A 23,471-nucleotide genomic window follows, 5' to 3' on the forward strand; every position below is an offset into this window, starting at 1 on the left:
CTTTTTCCAGTTAAGATATTACTAGTCTTGAGTGTGGAAAACTAAATTTACTTTGTTTCCCACACATATTTCAAAGTGTTGTATTTTTGAAGACTTTGGAAGCTGGTACTTGGAAAGAGCTTCTTCCCAGATCTTCATTATGCCTGTTTAATTAATCTTCAGACTATTTTGATGTATGCATCTGTTCTAACTTCACTGATTCTTTATACAGACACAGTTTCTCAAACAGAAAAGGAATTTTATTTCTAGGAACAAGCATAGTGCTGGCTTCAGAAGGTTATCAATAGAAATGTTTTTGTGACAAGGTTAGAGAATTTTTCACAAACTTCATTTTCTACAAATATTATGCAGTGATATAAGCCATTAGAAGGCAGACAATTGATATGCACTGTTTTGCAACATTGTAACATGATACATGACTCCTTTTGGTTGTTCCCTCTTCAAGATTTTTCTTTACACTTGTGGCTTCTTGTAAGTGAAGTTCCAAAACCTGATTGTAGACCCCCAGGTTCAAATCTTGTATTTTTTTGGCTATCAAAACTCCAGAATTGGAGGGCAATGCAGATTTCAGGAAGTTATTACCTTAACTTAGTTTGAAATTAATAAGGAAGGAAAAAATAAAAACAACTACACTAGAGAGCAAATTGTAAATGCTCCTGGGAAATTTTGACAAATCATAAATCATGGTTTATGATGGCCTCAGAAATATTTTGATGGAATTACAGACATTTCAAGCACAGTTACACTGCATTTAATTTTCAGTCCCATATAAATAATTTAAATACCAAGCCACCAGTTGGTCTGCTTTTTAGAAAGCAAAAGCTTTTTTTTCTTCTTCTTCTTCTTCAAGTTTTCATCACTAGTAATGCAAAGAGATGCTTCTTTCTGAACCAAGGCCTGGCCAGAGTGGGACTAATTCAGAAAGAGACCTTATTTTGGATTGATTAGTGGTGTTGTATATGTGGATCAAGGGAAAGTCAAGAGAGTACTGGGTTAAGATTCTCACTCTTATTATAATTGCAGACCCAAAAGAGGAAGTTCCACTAATAAGTTTAATTAGTTGGACTGCCTGACCATCACTTGACAGGCAACAATCCCATTGGGATTAAGTGAGATTACTTCGTGTGCTTCTCTGCCTCAGGTGTCAATATAAGCAAAATTCTTACCTTCCTACTTACGTGACTTGCAGAATTTGGATAGATAGCAACTTGCAATGGTGCTTCATTCCTCCTTTGTCTGTTGCTTGATACACTGGTAATTTCAGTACTCAGTGATGCTGTACATAGTATCATATGAGATGTAGAGAAGGAAAATTTGGGATATGGAGAAAAGTATTGTTCCAGCTACATTAGCTAAGGCTTTTTCTGAGCTTGTGTAGGTTATTTTTACCATCTGGTAGAGTTTCATACTGTTTTGAACCAAGTCAAGAAAACAGTATTGCTGTATCTTTCATGATTTGCCACCTGTTTCACATCAATTTTTAAGCCCCTAAGGATCTCTAGTACTTCAGTGTTTAAAGGGTCCCCAGTCACATTATGCAGGGCTTACTCCTGTTTCACTACTGGCCCCCAGACATTTTGCATTCATTAACCTTGGCATCACCTGCAGCAGTGTTTAGTCTCATACTATCTCAAATTTTAAATAATAAAATAAAAACGTAGCAGAGGAAATACGTGTATCAGGTCCATAAATGGAAGGGCATTTCTCTGCATCACAAAGGTGTCTCTGAAGTTACCGACTTCACGATAACAACTTGTACTGCAGTGCTGTACCTGACAACTTGCCAGAAAGTCTTTACCAATAAAGCTAATGATGCTTAGAGGGCAATGTTTGCTTGTTCTTTAGACCTCCATGGTTTTGAATCTTTCTGCTGCTTTTCCCAGCTTCTTCTGTTCAGGAAGCTTTTTTGATATGGAACACTGTTAAATTAGCTGTAATTAAGATTTGGAATGCCCTCTTTTCATTCATGCATTTAGTTTTTAATTCTTTTTGAACAAATCATCACAGTGCATTTGCAGATGTTATATAGGCTTACATTAGTTATGAAACGTTTTGTTCTGTAAATCTACCTGCCAATTTTACTTCTCTGATAGCTATAAAGGGGTATGAAGCCAAAGAATTTGGATTTTCTTGGTGTTTTTATGTTCCAAACTATCTAAGCTCATCTTGTTTTCAAATTTGCACAGGCATTCTATGAAAAATACAATTTCTTATACAACCTTCCTTCCTGCTACTTCAGGTCAGAAGCAGAAATATTGGATAGGCAGCCTATTTGACTTATCAGCTCTTCTCTTTGATGCTAGTACAAATACAGCAGATGACAGATAAAGATGAAAAACAGAAAACTGCTCCTATTAATTAAAAAAAGCATTTTAACTTACAAAAATGACCTTTTCTAAAGAAGTAATATTTTTTGTGTGAAATATTCTGATTATTTTCTAAACCTGTTTTTCTTGTTTTGTTTACAGTTCATTTATACAGGGAAATAGTTTTGCTTTCTTTGTAAATCAGCTTCTGCAGAGTAAAGCAGATGAAAGTGTGCTGTACAGGGAGAGGTCTAGCACACAGCATTTTCTTCAGCATTCTCCTATAGGGAGTGCTGGTTCTATTAAAAATGATATTTTAACATCACTGTATGGAGGCTTAGCTGAAATTAATTGGCCATTTACTATTTAAAGTGTCAAGTTGCTCTGCAAGAGGTTTTACGTTCAAGTTACAATATCTGAAGATGATAATCTGCATAGTAAAAAGGAAAATATTGTGGTCCCTCATAAACAAACATGACTGAGAGCAAAATACTTAGTTCACTGCATTTTAACGTTTATGATGTACTCAAATCTCTCCAGTGGTTATTTCTTCATTATCCTTCCAGTTACTCTGCTGCTCAGTATAAACAAACTATCAGTTTTTGTTGTCTTCTCCGCTGCTGATTGTGTTTTTCTTTAATCAGCTCCTTACTGCGTAGAACATTTTCCTTCAGAACTTCACATGTGAGTTCTTACATATGTGTATGCTCATGCTGTACTGCAGAGATACAGCAGTTCCTTTCTAATCACTGTGCATCCAGCAGCCACTGACAATCTGCTCTATCATCACTGGAGCCCCTTGGCTTTGATACCTTCCATGTCAAGTGCAACGATTTCATGTATTATCATCGTATGTATTCTACGAGTAGAATAATTTCAGGTGATGCTAGACTTGGCATGCATATCCCCATAACCTAGCCAAAAGGAACCAGGAACTACCTGTAATTTTAGTAACTGAGTATGGCATTTACACTGTGTGCTATCAGAGTGAATATTATTTTCACATTGTATCAGTTTGCTAACTTTTTTACTTAATTCTGAGGTGGAATGCTTGTATATGATATCCTGTTGTCTGAAATAAGTCAAGTGAGTCAGTGAAGTTCCAAGGATATGATGCCTCTTTAGCCTTATGACACTAGGAGAAATAATCACAAAGAGATTAATATAAAATATTAGTACCATTCAAATGGATTTTCTTTCTGCCTTTTTCACAACCTTCATATTTATTCTTCTTCCTGAACTCAGCCTTTGCAACCCTTTCCTATTCAGCATCCAACTTCCATTGCTGCTATTGAAATTCTAAATCCTATAGGTGTTCTCACCAGGACTATATTGCATAAAAGCTGCTGTAGGTAATAGTTATCATGTTACTTCAAAGTTCACTTTTTATTTACATGCATAAAGGTAGTAAATTAATATATAGTGTATTTTAATTATATTACATATTTATTTTAGTACATAATCATTTAGGTATGTAAATAAAAATTTAAAATTTGTATGGAATATACATTTTGTTTAAATATTATTTAAAATTTTGTTTATGTATGTTTATATATAATTAAATCAAAATTATATGAGATACTTATGTTGAAGTATACTTAATTGTGTGTTTAGTAGTGGCTAGATGTGTGGTTGAAGCAATGGTGATTTTAAAAAGTGAGGTTTATAATGGTTCGTTGGCAGGCAATGTATCATGATGGAGAGGCAGTCAATGGACATCTGAGTCACTACACATTATAACCCTCTGTACCTACTGGGGCAAAGTGTAGATGACAGCCCTGTAAAAGTAAGGACATGGAGAAGGAAAGAAACAAGCTAGGTCCTTCTGGATTGTCTCATGCTCATTCCTGCTTTTGGAAATCCATCTGTAAAAGATAAGAAATATGTTGCGATCAGCAGAAAATAGCAAATGATGCACTCAGATTTAGAAGAAGAGTGTTGTATCGGAAAATGGAATTGAACTTTGCTCTAGACCTGAATTCTAATCTAGTCTGATAGTGCATGGAAATTTTCACTATTATTAGTTGCTTTATAATTTATATTAAGTTAGTTATCTGGTCTGTTACTGCAAGTCTTTATGTGCACCAGAAACTCCCTGAGAATTGACGTATCAGCAGGCAGATGACAAACATTTTCCATCTGAGATGAGTTTGAAGAGAGGAGCCTTAAATGCTACTCCCTTTACTGGGTTTATTCTTGATTCAGCCACAGTGCTGAATTGAAACTTCCAGTCCTCAGACTTTGTATTTAAGCATGATATAACCCTGAATCAGTTAAGATCATTTTTTAGTACTGGAATGGGGTGAAATAAGAGAAATTGGTGAATGGTGTATGGATCTGTGTGACAGCTAAATCCAAAAACACAGTGAAAACACCATGATCTTTGCCTGGATTTGGCATGGAATTTCATACCTAAATCCTTAATCTGACAGTTGGTATGAAATATTCCATTTGTCGTTACAGTAAAAATATATACCATGCACAAGGGACCATTCTCTATGGTGAGTAAAAGGGTATCACTCCTCTTTGTTGGGAGTAAATGTTTTATAAAGTGTTTGGCATATGTCTGGTCAGAAAACTGGATGGCTTTTTGTGCTTGGCTCATAATCACATATACTGTTTTGTAAGTGTATCATTTTCATAATCTGTTTTTCATAATTAAACATTTCCTATTTGTGCAGTTCAAAGGCCAAAGAAGATTTCATGGCCAAGATGCAGAATACCTTGCAAGGTGATTAGAATGGAAATACTTGAATCCTTTTTACATCTTATTTGATAGTATGCTCGTTGCTTCTTTGACAGTTATGGTCTGTGCCTTGTGACTCACAGGAACAAAGACAGGCAGAATTGCAACTCTGATTTTTAAAACAACGTCCTGCAGCATGAGTCAGGCTTTAGATCTGGCCTTTGTCCTTCCTTTGCCTTTGTTCTTATCATTCTGTCCTGCCCTATGGTTTGCAGCCTCTCAGAATAGCATATTCCTGATTTAGGGCAATTTGTTCCTAGTGAATGCCAGGGAAACTTTACAGGATACTGACTCGTCATTTCCTCATTAAGTTAAACTACTTTATAATCTGTTGTAATGGGCACTTTAAAAAACAAACTCCAAATTCCCAGCCTTCAATGCTACCTCTCTGCAAGCTTAGCTCACTGAGATTACATCTGATTTCAAGGGCCATCTTGACTTTAGTCGCATCATCAATAAACTGTCCAATTAGTTTATTCTTCAAAACCAGAGAATTTAAGAAGACCATTTTTTGCATCCTCTTTGAATATGGACTTCATCCTCTAGAAAGGGTGGCACAACTTTAAATAGAAAAATATGAGACCAATATATTCTGTTTCTTCATCTTGTCTCTTTTTTTCCCTGAAGTAAGTATGAATATTGTTACCTTCCCATCACGTTTTCAACATTTCATTAAAAATGGTACCACCATCAGTCTGGTGGGATAATACTTCTTTTACAAAGTAGGCTGACTGCCAGATAAAACAGGCTTTGATTTTCTGTAAAGATATAGTGTTTATTCACTCTTGAATGTGACATAGTCATTGCCTTAAGTGGTATAAGCTAAAACTGGTTTTATGTTTAGGGATAAAGTACCAAAGGTTGTTTACATACACAGTGGCCCTGTTTTTGTTATTGCCAGTGCTAAGCTTTCTTAACATCCTAAGACTTTGTCTGAGACTGAGAGATAATAAATTAATAATGCAATTACATGCATTTCTTCAGGAACTCAGGTTTGGATTGTAGTTTTACCTTCTTAATGATCTAGTGCGATTATTGAGGATTAAGTGGCTTGGCAGAATGGATACTACATCATTCTGTCAACACATAGAGAATGCTATGAAACTATGTGAAAAAGGTAGTTGTTGGCCAAACAGAATAGCTTTTACATACGCAGACACAGTAGGTTTATGTTGTTTCATTTTATTTTCCTGTGAATAAGGCTTTTATACTTTTTGAAAGAGGGCTAATGAAAACTTTTAGTATTGTTTCTTTAGGGTAACCTGTGCTTTAGGGGACAATAATTTGATATCCTTTTTAACCCAACACATTGGATATCAGTGCTAAAGAGCTGCTCTTCCCTTGGTCTCTTGCAGGATGGTATAACAACAATCAAGTTCCTGACAGCTAAAGCTAAGGCAGTGTTCAGCTGCTGAGAAGGTCTTGCTTTCTTCTCATGCATATTTGAAATTGATAGATTCACATTTAGATGGACCTTGAAAGGAAGCTGCCATTTAACAGGAGCAGTGCTTCCGGAAGTGCGTCAATCCATTTTTATGGCAAGTTCAGGGAGGGCTGTGGAGTGATATGCTCTGAGGATATACTTCTGTTGATAATATGGAGAGCTTCACTTTTAACATCTCTGAAAGAGCCTTGGATTCCTTCAAGGTATGATAGGTTTTAATAAGTCATACTAGAGCCCTTTAGAACATGGCCACTGTGGTAGGACGACTGTTGAGTAGTTTGGAGAAAATGCTTTGGAGCAGGTTGTGCGCATCTCTGGTGTTTCTGGCAACACAAAAAGTTTAGGAGTTTTAAGTTTACCTCAGTCCTGGAGACTTTTTCAACTGTATCCTCCAGTTGTAGGAAATAGTGAAGAAACATTGGAAGCAGTGACGTTTTCATAATGGCATCATCTTTATCTGCTTAATCCAACTCCAGACTTTCAGTCACATGCTGGTACCAGCTAGATAATGGGATGTCTGAAAGGCAGTTTTCTTCACAGCTGAAGAAAAAAATAATTTAGCCTACAGAGAACAAATTTCTGGAATCCCAATTTTTCATCTAATATGAAAAATTTGGCCTAATAACCTCTACAATTGTACAGGAACAATAAAGGTAAATTTTATATGACCAACATCTGACTCAAAGGGAAGCCATATATATTGAATCACTGAGCCACCGAAATGGCATAATATGGATCTAGATAAAAAGCCCAAGATTGTTCCAAATAAGCTCACAAGTTTTAAAGTGGTATAGCCACATTAGCTTGGTGGCCCCCCTAAGTTGATGTATTAGCCTGGGGAGTGTACTATGTTAGTACGGCTATTTTGATTTTGGAACCCAAGCAAAGGTTCTTATCTCTCCGCAGCACTGTGTTGTACTATGCTGTGTCCAGTAACTTTGCACAATAATATTGCCTAGTATTATATTTGTTGTTCTGTGATCCAAAGAACAGCTCAGCGCTGGTGATACCTGAGTGGACTAGAGTGCCTACTGACCATCTTAAATTATGCTTTCTTTATAGGGTAGATTTCAGTTCTTAAAAATAAGTAGTAACAAAGTGGTGACCTGGTTGCTGAAAATTTGTTCTAACCTAACAGTCTCCTAGTGTTGCTTCCAATTAATATTCTTGAAGTAAAAGATTGCTGCTTACGTATGATCTACGTTCCATCAGTGAGGAAATACAGTGAATGACTTTCTGAGGTATTGCATGCAAGCTGGGCATTAAGCAGATATTCTCACGTATGATGTTTCTCTGAAATGCTAAAATTTAACTTACCATCTATAGTCCGTAATGTTGCCATGTGTTGTTTCATTTACTGTATTTAAATTGCTATCCAATAAATGTTCCATTGATTTTCAGCATATTGGGGTCTGTAGGATTTATAAAGACTCAACATGTTCATTGAGATCTTAGTTTTACCTGTCTTTATTTTCTTTGAAGATTTTTAAAAGTACAAGCAACAAAAAATACAGCATTATTTCATTTCCCTGCATGTGATGCTTTATTGTATGTTCAGCCTAAGATATACCTCATGACATCTGAGAAATAGCTGTTAGCCTATTTATTTTAGAACTTTAAATCAAATAGGTTTACGCTTCCCAAGTGGTCAGACATAACTGAAGAAACTTGCTTTTGTTCTAATGGTGTGCTATTTTGATGCAGAGATGAGGTCTAAATAACATATGTGGGGTCACTCCGTGGTGAATTTAACCACTGAGATTGAAATTCAGAAAATTCTTACATTCAGTCCTCTGGGTTAGTTGGCTTCTCTGCATTGCTGAGATGCCCGTGGATGATTGGTTAAACACTAATGCAGGCATCTTCTGTCTGATTTGTACAGTAATCTTTAACCCAGTCAAGTGAATTGCTGAGTGCTGAATCAGGAGAGAACAGGGCCACCTCACCTACTGAATTTCCATCACAGACACATAGAATACTCTTAAAAAGTTGGCCATGGGAAGATTGCAGGATTTGATGAGATGCCTACTAAGCTACTCATAATTTAATTCAATGCTTGACTAGATAATGGTCCTGTGAGGTAAATATGTTCCTCCAAGCACTGCTAAATATTCCTTTTAATTAAAGCATTTTAAATTTGTTGTTGAAATTGACCTTGAGGATGTTGGCTTCATTGCACATGGTTTAGGAGAGATAATATAGATGGTTGAGAAGATAACTACTCCCATTGAAAACAGCGAGCTGTCTCGCATAGTCAGATTGAAGAGCAAAATGCCAAAACTAGCACACTGGAAATGAGCAACCTCTGCTTAGGAAGTGATGAAAGTAATGCAGACAACTTTGTGCAGCTCTGTCTATGGCTGAATACTGATGCTCAGCATGATATGTCATCATCCTGCTGCTGCTGAAATTCAGGTTCACATTTTTAACTTCTGGTTCAGCTTTATTTTAGATTTATTTGCAGTTTTTGTCATTCAGTTAATGTTTTTTGATTTTGCTGTTTGCAAGAGCTGCAAGTGCATTGAAACAAAACGGGTGAAAGTCAATAAAAATCTGACTGTCATCCTCTGTGCCAGGGAGCTGCAAGAGTTAAAGGAATACTGTCAAATCACTTAGACCAAATTATAAGTTACATAAATGGAATGAAAAAGCTTGCTATTGCTATTTATTTCTGAGGTATTGACCTATTTTAGAAATGTTCAAGGCTTGGAATGCAACTGGATTCTACACCCAAACATTTTCTGTACTAAATATAAAATACTCTAATGATAGGTTTAAAATTGGATAGTAACAAGATTATAATACTGTTCCAGGTGAAATACAATAAGGGAGAAAAATACTATCCCTTGCATGATAAAAAGTAAACAGGATGTTCTTTCAGTTTGAATAGTACAACATGTGATTAGTAACACAGTTAAGTACTATCTCTTTAAAATCCTTTCTGTTTGAGAGGAATGATTCAAGTGCCTGCAGATATTTTATGTATATGTCTTTATGCATACATATAGAGTCAAACACTATTCCCACTAGACTGAATGAAACTTTACTATTGTCACCAGTGGGAACGTGACCAGGCTGCTTGTAAGAACATATCTAAAGGTTACAACATAGAGGAGTCACAGAAATGACTTGCCTCTGATTCACTCACTGCATGTTAAAGAAACTTGAGGTTTGTGTGTGACATTCTCCCCATTTCTAAAATTGGCATTCTTGCACTTTAATAACCTTTCCAAAATGCTTCGAGATCCTAAGACTGGAGATGCTGTACATTTCCTGTAAATGCCTGGTGCTATCTGTTTTTATGCCTGCATTGCATTGTACTCCAGATGGTATTGATGTATTTTTGGCCTATACATCTTTGTGGCTCTTGTGGGGGCAAAAAATAGGAATGATAACCATGTTCCTGGGAAAGAAGAGAGCTTTTCAAAATGAAGCTTGTGTTATGCTCAAAGCAGGGCAGTTGACTAAGAAATGATGTCGTATATCATGGGAGGTAATATCTCACCTTAATTGTATTTTATTTGAAAGAGTTGCTTGTTTCTTTTTTTCTAATTGAGAGAGATGGTATCTGACTAAACAAAAATCCATTTTTGTGAATATTTGCAGAGCAAGTCTGCCTGAGAGAGCAGATGCACTCTGTTCTTTACACTTTTGATTTATGGCTAAAGATTTTTGTTGTTCTTCAGTACTGTAGAGTTGTCATTAACTGGGATTAGATGAAGGGTTGTTGTGGGTTTTTTTTATTTCATCTGGGATAAATTGTGTAAGAGTTGGCTGATTATGTGACCTCTTCTGCATACTAGCTTTAACCGGCAGACAGATGATGTAAAAAAAAAAATGATCAAGAAAAAAAATGTATAGTAAAAATGGCCTTTATGTATGTGACCTAAATCAACTATATTCTTTACAAGAGTACCTGTTCAGTCCAAGTGAAGGGCATCACTTCTGTGGGTTTTGGGTTGGCAGATGTGGTTCTTTGGTGTATCTGAAAGAAGCTTATGTGCTAATATCCGGATAGAAGATGGCTTTTAAGCTCTAGTACATCACGGATCAGAGCAGCAGCTGCACTGCCTGCCTGCCTGCTTCTGTGATTTGTGTTTTCTCTCTCCACTTGGTGATACTCTTAGTGTTTTGGGGGACTGAGTTTTGTATTTGAATTAACTCTGTTTGTTTCGTGGTAACAGAAATGGATTAGATTATATTGAGTTATCTTTTTGGGAACATATAAAGGTAAACTTTGCATTATCCTGTGTTCAGTAAAATAAGTCTGCTTCCAAAGAGCAGTTTTGTTAAAGAAAGAGAACTCTCAGCCATCTCTCCACATTGATACTCAATTAGAAAAAAAAGAAGGGGAACTATTTGGCTATATTTGCTATTAGTGCATGCTGTGACTGAAGACTGGACCGTAATACTTTTTACGCTCAGTGTTCCTGAAGCTGAAGATACCTAGTCATGATTCCCAGCAAGATTTTAGTCTACCACAACTCTTCTGGGGGCACACGTACAGAGACTTATAAAAGTCCTAGAAGGCGTAAAAAATCTCTTGGAGAATTGTTTCAAAATGGATACCGTGTCAAAGCTGGACATAATGTCCCTGAAAAGGAAGAGCAGCATACTTTTCGAAACTCCTTGGTGTCTTGTTATAGGGTCGGCTCCTACTGGGGTAAGGTCCAACTCTGACTTTAAACATTTTCTTCACAACTGTAGTTTGTCATTCTGTCTGTGGTACTAATGTTATTTTTTTCTGCAAAGATACTGTATTTAATTTTTCAACTTCAAAATAATACTACAGGATTTCAATTGCCTTACAGGAAAAATACCTTCCCAAATTCACAAGATGTACTGTGCCTGTATCTCTAATATCTCACTAAAGGGGTCCAGTGTTCTAGAATCAAATAATATGTTCTTTACTGAAGTACAGGATGTAATATTCTCCAATAGTGGTGCTATTAAGAACATGATTTATTTTTAGAACTACTGTAATTATTTTAGCAGGTGTAAATGTAAGCTAAAGAAATGTACAGCAGAGAGGTTTATTAAGGACGATTTGACATAGTGTTGTTTGAAAGCTATTAGTATGCAACCTATGTATATTATGAACCTGATGCAGTTTTACTCTTCTGAGTCATGGGTTAGTTATTTTTTCCCTATTTGTACACTTGCGTAATGCAAATAGGCAGCAAAATGTATCAGAATATTTTGTATTGCTTCCAAGGAAGGACAGATTCTGTACCTCCCATCCTATTTCTTCTTGTCTTCCATGTCAATGTTATTTGAACTGTTATTTTCAAATCTGTCCTGTTCTGTCCATTCCTGGGAGTGTAATCCCAGGTTGCTCTGCTGAACTGTGTGAAAGCATTCAGGACAGGAGGATTTTTCATCCTTAAAGTCATCTCTTCATTACATATGTCTCAGGAAAGTTAAAACTGATTTCCAAAAGATGGATTCTTATTTATTTAATCTTCAGTAAACCATATGGTCTCAATCAAATATCGAGTAGCAATAGCCATTAATAGGTGTGATGAATAATGAAATCATTCACTGAAAATACCATTCAGTTTAGTAAAGTGCTTATTGTATTATTATTCTAGATGCTCAAATAATATGAGTATCTTAAAATGACTAACAAGACTATTTGGAAATATTTAGACCAGTCCTGGAGTGGTAATTTAATATGTTGTAATAACATGCTGTTGAAAGAAAAAAATATTCAGGAAAGAGACTAATTTAAAAGAATTTGAAGAAACAGCTCAGTTGAAGCGCTCCTGGGTGAATGGTTTGCAAAGAATAGAAATGAATTCAAAAATCCCTACAAAATCCCTAGAGATGTGGATTAAATTCTTAACCCAGTACTTTTGGATATGCTAGTGACAGAAGCAACAACACAGGGAAAGAAGAAAAGAGTCATATATTTCCTTGATGAGAAATAATGTCATACTTGATCCTGCAAGCATACAAGAAAACTCTGTTCTGCTAGATTAACCTCTCTCATGTAGAATGAGAAAATATCCCAACTCCTGTTTCTCTTTTGTAGACTGTATCTAAGAAAAGGTAATAGTTTAGTTGTGCTTTCCTTCTCTTCCATTTTATAGATTTACAATTACAAATTTCCTTTGTTGGGGTTGTAACCTATGGTTAATCCTGATTGCTGCTGTATGCTAATCCGGTTGAAAGCATCAATTCAGTAGAAAGACTGAAAAACTGCCTGACAAGCAGGAAAATAGCATATTCAAGCAACTATTAGGGCTAAAATGCAGAAAAAAGCTTTTTTTTTTTTCTGTAAACTTCATAAAGAAAACTATTTTCTACTCTTAATGCCACTGGCACTTTTCTGCTAGCTTAATGTAACCAAATAATTAGTTCTTACCTCTTGGTAGTTATCTGCCTTTATAAATATATGCATTATGCAAATATATAATATTTTTGAAATAAAATTAAGCCTTTTCTTCAACCTTTCAATCTCTGTCTTAAATTATTAAAGGAATCTGGTTCGATAATCATAATAGTCTAAAAAATCTGTGAATCTCCTCACTCTATCCTTGACATAATTTCAGCTCAAAGGAACTAAATCATACCTTAGTGATCCATTTAGAAGCTGGAGTCTCCTGATGGCCTAATCCTTCCACCACTGTCTGTTTTACAGCTGTAAGAAATACAGAATCATAGGATTGCAAAATTGCTGGGACAGCAGATAATCCTGCAGAATTCTTTTTTCTCCCCCAGAAAGTTCTTATTTGTATGTGCATGCTTGAAGTCTGTGCTTTTTCCATACTAGTTTGAATATGTGAGGACTTGAAACATAAGTAATCCTAGGACTATCTACTCTTTGGATGGGAGACCATAGAAATCCCAAGATGTTATGACTAAACAGCCGTGGATGACTTAGAACACTTTCTTTTGCTGTGTCATCACTGCTGAGTTGATGGATGGGAAAAAGAGACATGACCAGCTGACTGCATCAATAAACCATCAAATTTAGCTATAGTAATTGTAAGGAGTGTTAAATCAGCTTGTATGTGTCAGCGTTAAGTGCAGGTATGGATTGAACAAAATGAATTTTAAATTGGCTCAGTTAAACCACAGTGACTTTTTGGACAAGGCTACTGTGTTTTAGTAGAGTATCATTGTCATAAAACAAAGGAATAGAAATCTTATATCTCTCTGGCAGTAGTGAGAAGCATAAACATTTACTTTTTTCACTACTTTTTCAGATGGCTATGTTAACACACATGGAACAGAATGAGAGTTTTATAAAAGAGTTTTATAAAAGCACTTTGTTGAGTAGATCAGCAATATCAGGCCCTTGATTGCATGTGTGTATTTTTCTTTTGATCAGAGAGTTTTTCTAGCTATATTAAATCTTTTGATACTTAGTTTTTGTATAAATTATAATATAAAGAATTGTAGTTTATTCAAGACAGATCCCATAAGAAAATTCCAATATAAAACGTGTTGCCAAGAAAAAGGTGAGTGACGCGCTGGAGGCAAAAGGACAAGTACTCTTGGAGCAATCCATTCAGCAGTTCCTTTAATTAATTTGGCAGATAGGATCCCATTAAATGTCAAAATTAGAATGGACTTTATGGAAGTACATATGAAGTTGACCCTACCTCAACTATTAATTATATTGTTTAACTACAAAATCATTTTACATTTATTTCATATTAAAAGCAATAATTCTTCCCCACACGAATAGAATGCTTTCCCAAATATTGCTTAGGAAAGAAAGATGCACACATTCCTATCAGTAGATGTAGAGCTGACAGAGCTTTGGGAAAATGAGTGGAATTTTTAATAGTCTTCTTATTACAGAATTTTGATTACTGTTCTTGATGCATAAACAAGTTTCATAAATTTCTAATCTCAGTGAATTGGTGGGACTGAAAGAGACACATTCTTAGTTATAAATGAGTCAGATTTGATTTGAGAACAGTGAAAAAAATAGTCATGGAGCACTGTGTTACTCATTGCATGCAGTTAATTTTCAGAGCTGGGCCACTCTTTATGGACCTTTTGTCAATAACTACTCCTAAGTTAGACTCATCAGAAATGAAACCAAGTTAAGCAGAAAGGATTTTGATTTTCTTTGGTTTCATGGTAATCTCACAAAAAAACAAACACTGAAGCATGAATACCTACTGAATAATTTAGGCCATTTTTATTTTGACAGCAGTCTGAGTGCCACAGGCTTATTGGTGTGAAGATTACTGTGTCATCAGCTTACAGATGCATGTATGATTGCAAGTATACTTTGGCATGTCATTAATACTAGCGCCAGAATGAAGTGTTCTTTGGACTTTTCCTCTGGGAAATACTCAGTTCATTCATCATCCTCTTGTGAAGTACAAGATGATATTGATAATCATATATTTAAGGGCAAAGTCATTTCATCTGAGTTTTATGCTTACAGTTTATTCCCAGAAGCTGCTTTTTGCAGTTTATTTGAAGAATAAGGCCGAAACCTCCGAGTTAACTGCAGTCTTTCAAAATGCACGCAATTTACTGCAGGGGGCTTAGAGAGCCAAACACATACATATGAAGACAATGCCTCTTATCTCTTTCACAATCAGCTTTGAAACATAGTTATTCAAGAATGGGTATTCCCCTTTCTTCATTGTTTTAATTCAGCTAGTATTAGTGGATGGCCAAAAGGCCACACAAGTTCTTCAAACAGCATAACCTACTGGGGAGATGTGCACATTGGCACATTGTACAGTGTGATTTGCCCCACCCTACTATGTAGAGTTGTTTTGTCTGAGTGACTCTTCACTGTAGTAACTATGGGGAATAACCACTGTAGTGTTCTCAGGTGGCTTTCGCTTGCAGACAAAAAATAAACCAACATTTGCATACTTAACCCTTGGGAGCAAGGTAGTATGAGTACATGGAAACGATTATTCCAGCCTACCATCTGCAGCTCTCACTACCATGGTCCAGTCCTTTTATCCTTTTTGTTCGGACCCCTTTTCACAGTTCTTTCTTACACTGTTCTGGAATACCTATTTGTTATGAATACTGCTGATTTTCCTACTTGAAACAGGATTCTTCCTTGCCGTACTGTCAGCCTTTTCTGTGAACTATCTGTGTTTCTTACCATGGCCAGCACTGAAAATGCTATTCCCAGCCTCAACTTGTTCCCTCCTGAGCCAAGTTCTGCTCGACTCTGACAATACCATCAGCCAGTGCCAAATGGATTTTAAAGCCCTCAGTTGGCTAGATTTTGTACTGAAGGGAATTACAAAACCCAGAAGGAAGCCAGTAGTTTCATTACTGAAGCCAGTACACTAATGCTTCATCCCACTGAGGCAGATTGTAGTCCTTGTTCAGCATTTGGGCAGGACCAGTGACTGTCAGGGCACACAAAAGTGTTTTCTTGCAGTGTTCTTTCTGCTGATGAATTTTGTTTGATGTAATGCCTCTACATAGCTTGAAAAGAATATAATTTTAATGGACATTGAAAATACTTGAAATTCATCATTTTTACAGGCTTCAAAGGTATATTAACATGAAGCATTTTCAACTCTATCTCATAAACATACTTATTTAACACAGGACTTTTTAAAATAATATAAAATGTATTTTATAATAAATATAAAAATTCAATATTTCTAGCACGTCCAGTTTTTCTCCAAAAGCTAATAAAACTTACAAATGTTTTCTATAAATATGAAGAAATAGCATCAGATGGAATCATAGTAATTCTGTGTGCAGTTTTTGATACCTCATCTAGAGGATCTGCCCTTTCCTAGTGCCTTTTCATAGGATCATATACCTTGTAATGTCTTGATACTATGAGATGCATAGGAACAAATTCCTGTGAAATGCTCTATTGCTGCTAGTATGATGGAACTCCCAGAATATTTGCAAGACAGGAAATACAGAAAATCATATAAAACAGCATGGGTAAAGGAACCTAATAACAAAATTGTTTGGGTCTTGAAAAGGGTGGAATACTGAAAGGCGTTCATATGCCATTGTGATGAGGATAACTGTAATTTTCATCTCATTTTTATTCTTCATATTTGAACCACACAGAGCAAGTAATATGCTGAGGTTTCTGAAGATCAAAATTTGACCGTTTCTGTGTAAGAATTGCTTTAGCTATAAAACAGTCCCATAAGTGATCTCCCAGACAAGATACAGAGGTTAGAAGGTGATTCTGTACAGGGCAGTTCTATTTGTAGATCAAGTAAGCTGGCTGTCTGCTTGCTTTTTTTAAATATTAGTCTCTATAGGAAATTCTTTAAAGCAGTGTAGGCAGTAGCAAATGCAAAACTCAATCTGTAATGATTTTCTTCTTCAGCAAAGAATACATTAAAACCACCCTCTCCTTGGTATGTCGTTTGGTGTCTCAGCACTTAAAGTATACCTTAAGCATTGCTAGTGTTTGGAAATTGAGGTTTTATTGTTAAATGTGTTTTTCTCCCTTTTTTTTTTTTTTTTTTTATCATTGCAAGAGGTAACAGCCTTCTCATTAACTTCTCCTTGAATGCTATGCAATATGTTTGAAATGAGGAATTTTTTCCCACCAGTAGTTTCTGAAAAAAGTTCCTAGGGAGTGGACTGAGGGAGGTGGCTGGATGGAACAGAGCTGAGAAAAGTCAGAGTTGTGGGCAGACTTCTGCTTCATCCCTGCCCTAGCCACCTGTCTTTTGAAAGGGTATAACTAGGAACTGTGGGAACCACTGCAAGTGGAGCAGAGATATGTCTCCCACAGTTTGAGATGCGTAAATGTTCAACCTTTATTTACAAATGGATGTGAAGTTTAGAATTAAGCACCATTTTATTGCTTTTTTTCTAGTTACCACATCCCCTTTTCAAGTGATTAATCCTCAGAGTTCCCCAGTGAGTTATTAATTAAAGATAAATTTTATATCCATTTAGTACAGACAGGAGTAATTTTCTACTTTGTTTAAGGCTACTTATGAGCCTTAACAGGAGTAAAAATCTTATTTAACGAATTTCCTAGAATATTACGGAAATTAAGCCTTGATTCAACCAGCATCCCACCACATGAGAGCATCTATGCTCATGAAGAGAACCTCATAACTCCGCTGAGATGAGGCAGTTGTGCAGATGTTTAGGTTTGCCAAGATCAGTCTTTACTTAAGTCTCTAGAAATAAAAAGTGTTTTACAGCACTAAAAGTGGGTAAAATAAGCATCAAGAAAGAGGATATATGTGATGAACCTGCCGTGGACCTAAGCCTTATGGTCACAATACCATGTTACACAATTTTTATGTGACTGTTGGCTCTACTGTCTACTAAAAATTACCCTCAAAGCCTTTCATTTGTTTTTATAAGATGTGTATAGGTATGATACGCAATGTACCTTTATCCATGTGCTGAAGATCTGCAGCAAAATTATTTACTAATAGCACAAGTAATTTAAGGCCTTAATCTTTTATGGTATTTTCTCTCACCCACACACTATCTGTTTCCTCTTCTTCTGTATGACTGGCTGGCTTTGCAGTTGTCCAGGAACTGCTATTCAGGCAACCTGATTTCAACACAAAAATGTTGTTTCTTTATAGAAGTCTTTATATATTTAGTAGCCAGAGTGTAATCTATTGCTATAGTTTTAGCTTAATGGAAAGAATTATAGTAGATTTGTAATTATTAAGAGAGAATGTGTGGCTCTCCTGCCTGAGTTTTTGAAAATTAGGGTGGGGATAGGGAGCATTATTACAAAAAAGATTTTACGTCATTAAGATTTACCAATTTAATCAGGCATATCCATAGTCTAGTTTATCCAGGCTATCAGATCTCCTGACCATAATCTGTTATTTTTCACTAAGCAAAGTGGGAGCTTGAAGAAATGAGGAGTTTCAGGTCTATATGCATCTTTGACAGTCTGGAAGAGAAGGATGTGTACTAGCACTACCAACTGAACCTCAGTGAGGTTTTTTCCCCTTAGCTTTCACCTCATATGCCTCCTTCCATGGCTTTAGTCTACTAAGGCTTTCTGGTAGGATACTTCAGCTATTAAATAAATAATTTTAAAATAATTTGAAAAAGACCTGGTCAGGATCTTCAAACCATTAAGTATGGAAGAATGCTTAAAAGGTATTTGACATTTTGTGTACTACTTATGTTGATTTCATTGATCGCTGTCCTTGTGAATCAAATGTTGTTACTATAATCTGGATTATTCTATATTAGAGCTAATTTGCTATTTTTTTATTTATTTTTTGTATACAGGCTTAAGATTTTTAAGAGCCCTTAGACTGATACAGTTTTCAGAAATTTTGCAGTTTCTGAATATCCTTAAAACAAGGTAAGAGTTTTGCATGCCCTTTCCTTATGTTCTGAGTAGTTGCAGTGGTGACAGAATATGAATGTGTTAAGTCTCTGGTCCTACTAATATGTGTTTTTCTTTTCTCAAAAAAACCCACTTGCTATCTTTTGTTTAAACCTTTTTCTGCTAATGAAAGATTTATCAATTTAAGCATCTTTTTTCATATGATCAGTAGATATTTTACGTGATAGATTTTTACATCTGAAATATCTGAGTGAGACTGAGTGCTGAATGAATTACAGAACTCCACATTCATTAAATACTCCTTCTTTCTGCATTTTCAGTCAATACTCTGTTGCCTTGGGAAAAAACAGAAATTACAATTCACTCAACAGAATACACCTAAAAAGCATTTTGAGAAATAATCATAGTGGCTCTATTTCAGCCCATTTGAACAGAACATCTTTCTTCACACATGAAAAAGACATTAAAAACTAATTTTACACTCAGCTATCTTTGTATTGTGTTCATTGTCATAGCATTCATTTAAAATAATATTTAAAACTTTCTTGTTTTCACTGAGTCTATATGGTATTTATAGAGAAGAAGCAGTAGGTGCTACAATACTTACAAGTACATCTTTTTGAACAAAAAAGAGAACTTTTCCATGCCTCACAGTTGAAAAGGTTTTGTCTTTTATCACTCCCTGAAATACCTCAGCTGAAGTATTGAACCTAACTTCCAATATTTATTTTTCAATTACTGTGAACTCAGTTCCTTTCTAAAATCCTTTGCTCTTTCTCTCTACTGCTCCAACATTCCCCAGTTCAAGATGTATGTGTGAGGGCTTTATATGCCAGTAACTCTAGTTGTTTGCTGCATTAATTAGGAGCGATGGGCAAATAGATTCTTGAGATGTCTGCAGACTTGCGGTATACAGCTGTTTCCTTCAACCCTCAACCTTAAAACTATTCTCCTTGCTATAAATCTCTCATATCAGCTGCCTTTAGCTTTGTGACTGAAAGGAATGCAGTTCTTGTGAAATAAATAAATTGCTTTATGAACATGTGGGAAAGATACAGCCCAGAAGCTTAGAATACTATCAGTTCGATAAGGAAGGAAAATAATTTTACAGATGCTCATAGTATCTGATAAATTTGCATTACAACACAAAAAAAACCTCACTATCAGTCTTAGTAGTCAGTGGAAGACTCCCCCAAGCTCAGAGAATTTTGGATAAGTGTTAAAAAACCCTTCAGGAATGGTGGATTGGTAAATTTCCAGATCCATAAATGAAGGGATACTGCATTAACCACATTCATATTATTCAAAGCTGGCTTTTTCAAGATTGACCTGTTTGTTCAATAGCATTTGTGTGGTGTCAAAATTTATTCTCAGATTAGATATCATCATTTATGTGAATGTACAAATGTCCATAAATCCCAAATTCTGCTTATTAGAAAGCTTGTAAAGCAGAGCTTGCTTACATGGCTGCCTGTCAGTTTTACTCAGCTGATTAACCCCTAGCAGTTTGTCACTGCACTCTTTATTTAATTTAAAAACCATCAATGACTCAAAATGATTTTGCAGGTCTCTTCTTGTTCCTAGTTCTGCAATAGGCAGACACATCTGCTCTCTTGCATATCTTAACTTAATACACTTGAAATGAAGTAAATAATTTGGGATACTATTGATGTCCACAAAGTCTTATTTTGTAAAAATAATGAGTCAAACTACAACGTAACATAACTACAACATAAGAAGACCCTTGTTTTCTAATTTATTGTCTTATGTGAATTTAACTTCTAAAAAGTGGTACAACCAACTACAGTGAGAAATTTTCATATTTTCAGCATCTTAAGTACTATCACCAACAAGACCTGTTTAGCATGGATGTTCCATGTGGTGGGTACATTTGCTGTTACAGTAGCAAAGTAATATTTTATGGAGAGTTTCTACTTCCTTATTATTAATCTTCCTGAGAAAAGCATAAAAGCCAGGTGCTGAGCGCTTGTGGTTAAACGACAACCTTTAACAGTTCTACAAAAGTTAGAACACTTAAGTTAGTGCCCTCAATAAATTTCTGTTTAAGTAAATAACATCCACTTCCCTGAATTTTGGCAGTGATTTCAATTACATACAGTGGTATTCACCACTCTCTAGCTTAAACAATCATTTTGTATTACATGTTTTCAACCAGCTACTTTAAGGTAATAGAGGTGGTTTTGCTTGGGGATGGTTAAAAAATTTCTAGTGTTAAGATATTTTAGCATTTCTTGCAATCAGCTTTTAAGGTTTTAATGAAATTTTCAACATTGTTGTTAATTTGTAAATATGAAAACAAAGGATTAGTGACAGAACCTGAATTGTCGAACTGAAATAGCGATATTCAATATATCGTTACTAGCTCTGAAATGATAGTATAGAAATAATAAACACCGTTTTATTCAAAAATTATGCAAAAAATAAAGTCCTCTGTTTAAAGTGATATGTGTTCATATGAAAAAAAATATGGAATAGATTCCGCTACAGGCACTACTTTGCATTAATTGTCAGGATCTGCTGAGAAGATGAGAAACTGATAGGCTATGAAGAGCACTGATGTGTCTTTAATATTTGGTACCATAATAGAAGAAGTTGTCCTCCTTTTCCTCCTCTCCCCCCTCCACCCCCAAATGAAAGAAAGGGTTTACTCTAACTTATAAATTAAAATTACTGCAGGAAGTGGTGGCTGAGATATAAGGATTAAAAGAAGAAATCCCATTCACAGCGTGGACAGAAAGGCCATTCAAGACAAGTTCTTCTAGAAGTAGTGTGGGGATGTTAGATAATTATTAGAATGTCTGCAAAATTATTAATTGTATTTGAAAAGAATCTTTAAGGCAAAGCAAAGGTTTACAGCAGCCTATTAAAAGCTTATACCAAAGATCTGTTTGTTCTCAAATTTGAAATTAAATACATCTTATTCAGAATATTTTTTTCCTGTATTTTACGAAATAGAATAAGTTGTGCAATGCTTGATTGAAAATTTCTCTCCTTCTCTTCACTGTTTTCTAATACATTTCAACAAAGCTACAAGGGCTTAGGCAGGGCTCACAGTAAGGGATTTTACACAGATGTTGGAAAGAGCTTAAAGAACAGGAAAATGTTTGTGACTAATCCTTCATCTATATTTAGACTCTGGCACAAATACAGGAGTGTTTCATAGAGGACAGATAAGGTACAATTTTTAATAAACCTCCAAAAATAAAATGTACCAAATAAGTCATGTAAATAGTTGAGTGTTAATGACTGCTGTCATTTACTTGTTACAGTAATAGATGACCAGATGATACCTTATTGCATCAGGAGTTTCTCCTGTCCTAAATTGAAGTGAAGGATGATATTCAGCCTTTCATAATGGAGCTTTGCATCAGCATGGATGCTACCATTTTGTTTAATCTAAGAACGTATGGGCTATGTCTGAGTGCCATTACCAAAATATGAATGTTAATCAACCATAACTTTAGAAAAGAGAGAAATAGGGAATATGTCTTAATGTGCATCAACATTAATTAATTGCGAAGCTGCAGGTTTAACATCTTAATTTTCAGCACAGTAATTATTACAGACAAATGTTATACGTTACCCTTTCCTAGTCCCCACAGATGCCCATTTCATTAACTGTAACTCTTAAAAAAGATTTTGTAATGGAACTGATGTCTGATTGACTTTCCAAGATCATTTCTCAACTTTTAGAAATTTATGCACCTTTATTGTCCTCAAAGTAATTATGAAGAGAAGTATTAATTAGTTATATTACTGTAAAACTACTACTACTGAGAGTTTTCTTCCAATTTTTACTTAACTTTCAGTTGTTCAGTAATCAGATTGCTTAGTATATCCATGTAGAGTCATAAGATATCTTGTCTAAATGTTTTGAAATATATAGTGTGAAATAAACCAATGCTTCTATCTAATTAAGCATGTAAGTTAATTCTCTGTGTCTCACTAGAATAAGTGGGCCTATACCTGTTTTTGAAGTTCATACATGAGTGCATGTTTTACTGGATTAGATTTCTAGTCTTCAGATCTTGTTGTAATTGAACTCTGCTTTGTGAGTAAATGCAGAGGTTCATATAGGACCAGTGAAAAGAATGAAGTTGAGTATCAATACTCTTCATGTTGCCTTAGAGATTAGGTCCACTAAACTTACTTGAAGAGAACTTGTTTTTCTGGAGCAATTTAATTTAATTTTTTTTATATATATATATTTATTTATTTATATATATATGTATTATATATATTATATATATATACACTGTACACACACACACCGCTATATCTATCGCATATGTATCTTCTGCATACTTCAATACGGATAGCTGATTTGTGAATGAATAAAGTTCAAATTGCTGTGCTCATTTTGTGCACATCTTGCGAAGATACTTTATGCAGAGTGCCTCTGGATATGTGGATATATTACACAGCAAAGTATAGGGGGTATTATAGCACAGATGGGCATGGCTATGTTCATTCTCATTCTAAGGTTGGAATTGGCCTGGTTTGGAGGGCAATACCAATGAAGGAGTAGTGGCATGGTGCGCAGCACAGGGCAGCATCAGGCTCCTGGAGACCCTAAATTTATACCTCAGTGAAAACAGCACACCTGCACTGGCACTGTTATTCATGTTACATAGGTGAAAGCTAATAGGAGTGTACTGATCTGATTACGGTCTCATCTTTGCTGCGTAGCCA

General features: G+C 35.4%; 1 protein-coding gene across 20 annotated transcripts in view; it reads left to right on the top strand.

Moving 5' to 3' along the window:
• KCNMA1 (potassium calcium-activated channel subfamily M alpha 1) overlaps positions 1 to 23,471 on the top strand; it is a 536,645-nt gene that overhangs the window by 339,039 nt on the left and 174,135 nt on the right. For all 20 annotated transcript variants that reach the window (XM_064513826.1, XM_026116842.2, XM_026116843.2 and 17 more), the window contains exon 6: positions 18,698 to 18,773. In XM_064513826.1, coding sequence (XP_064369896.1) covers positions 18,698 to 18,773 — 76 coding nt within the window. The remainder of the gene's footprint in view (positions 1 to 18,697; positions 18,774 to 23,471) is intronic.

Source organism: Dromaius novaehollandiae, chromosome 6 (genome assembly GCF_036370855.1).
Source record: "Dromaius novaehollandiae isolate bDroNov1 chromosome 6, bDroNov1.hap1, whole genome shotgun sequence".
Taxonomy (NCBI): domain Eukaryota; kingdom Metazoa; phylum Chordata; class Aves; order Casuariiformes; family Dromaiidae; genus Dromaius; species Dromaius novaehollandiae.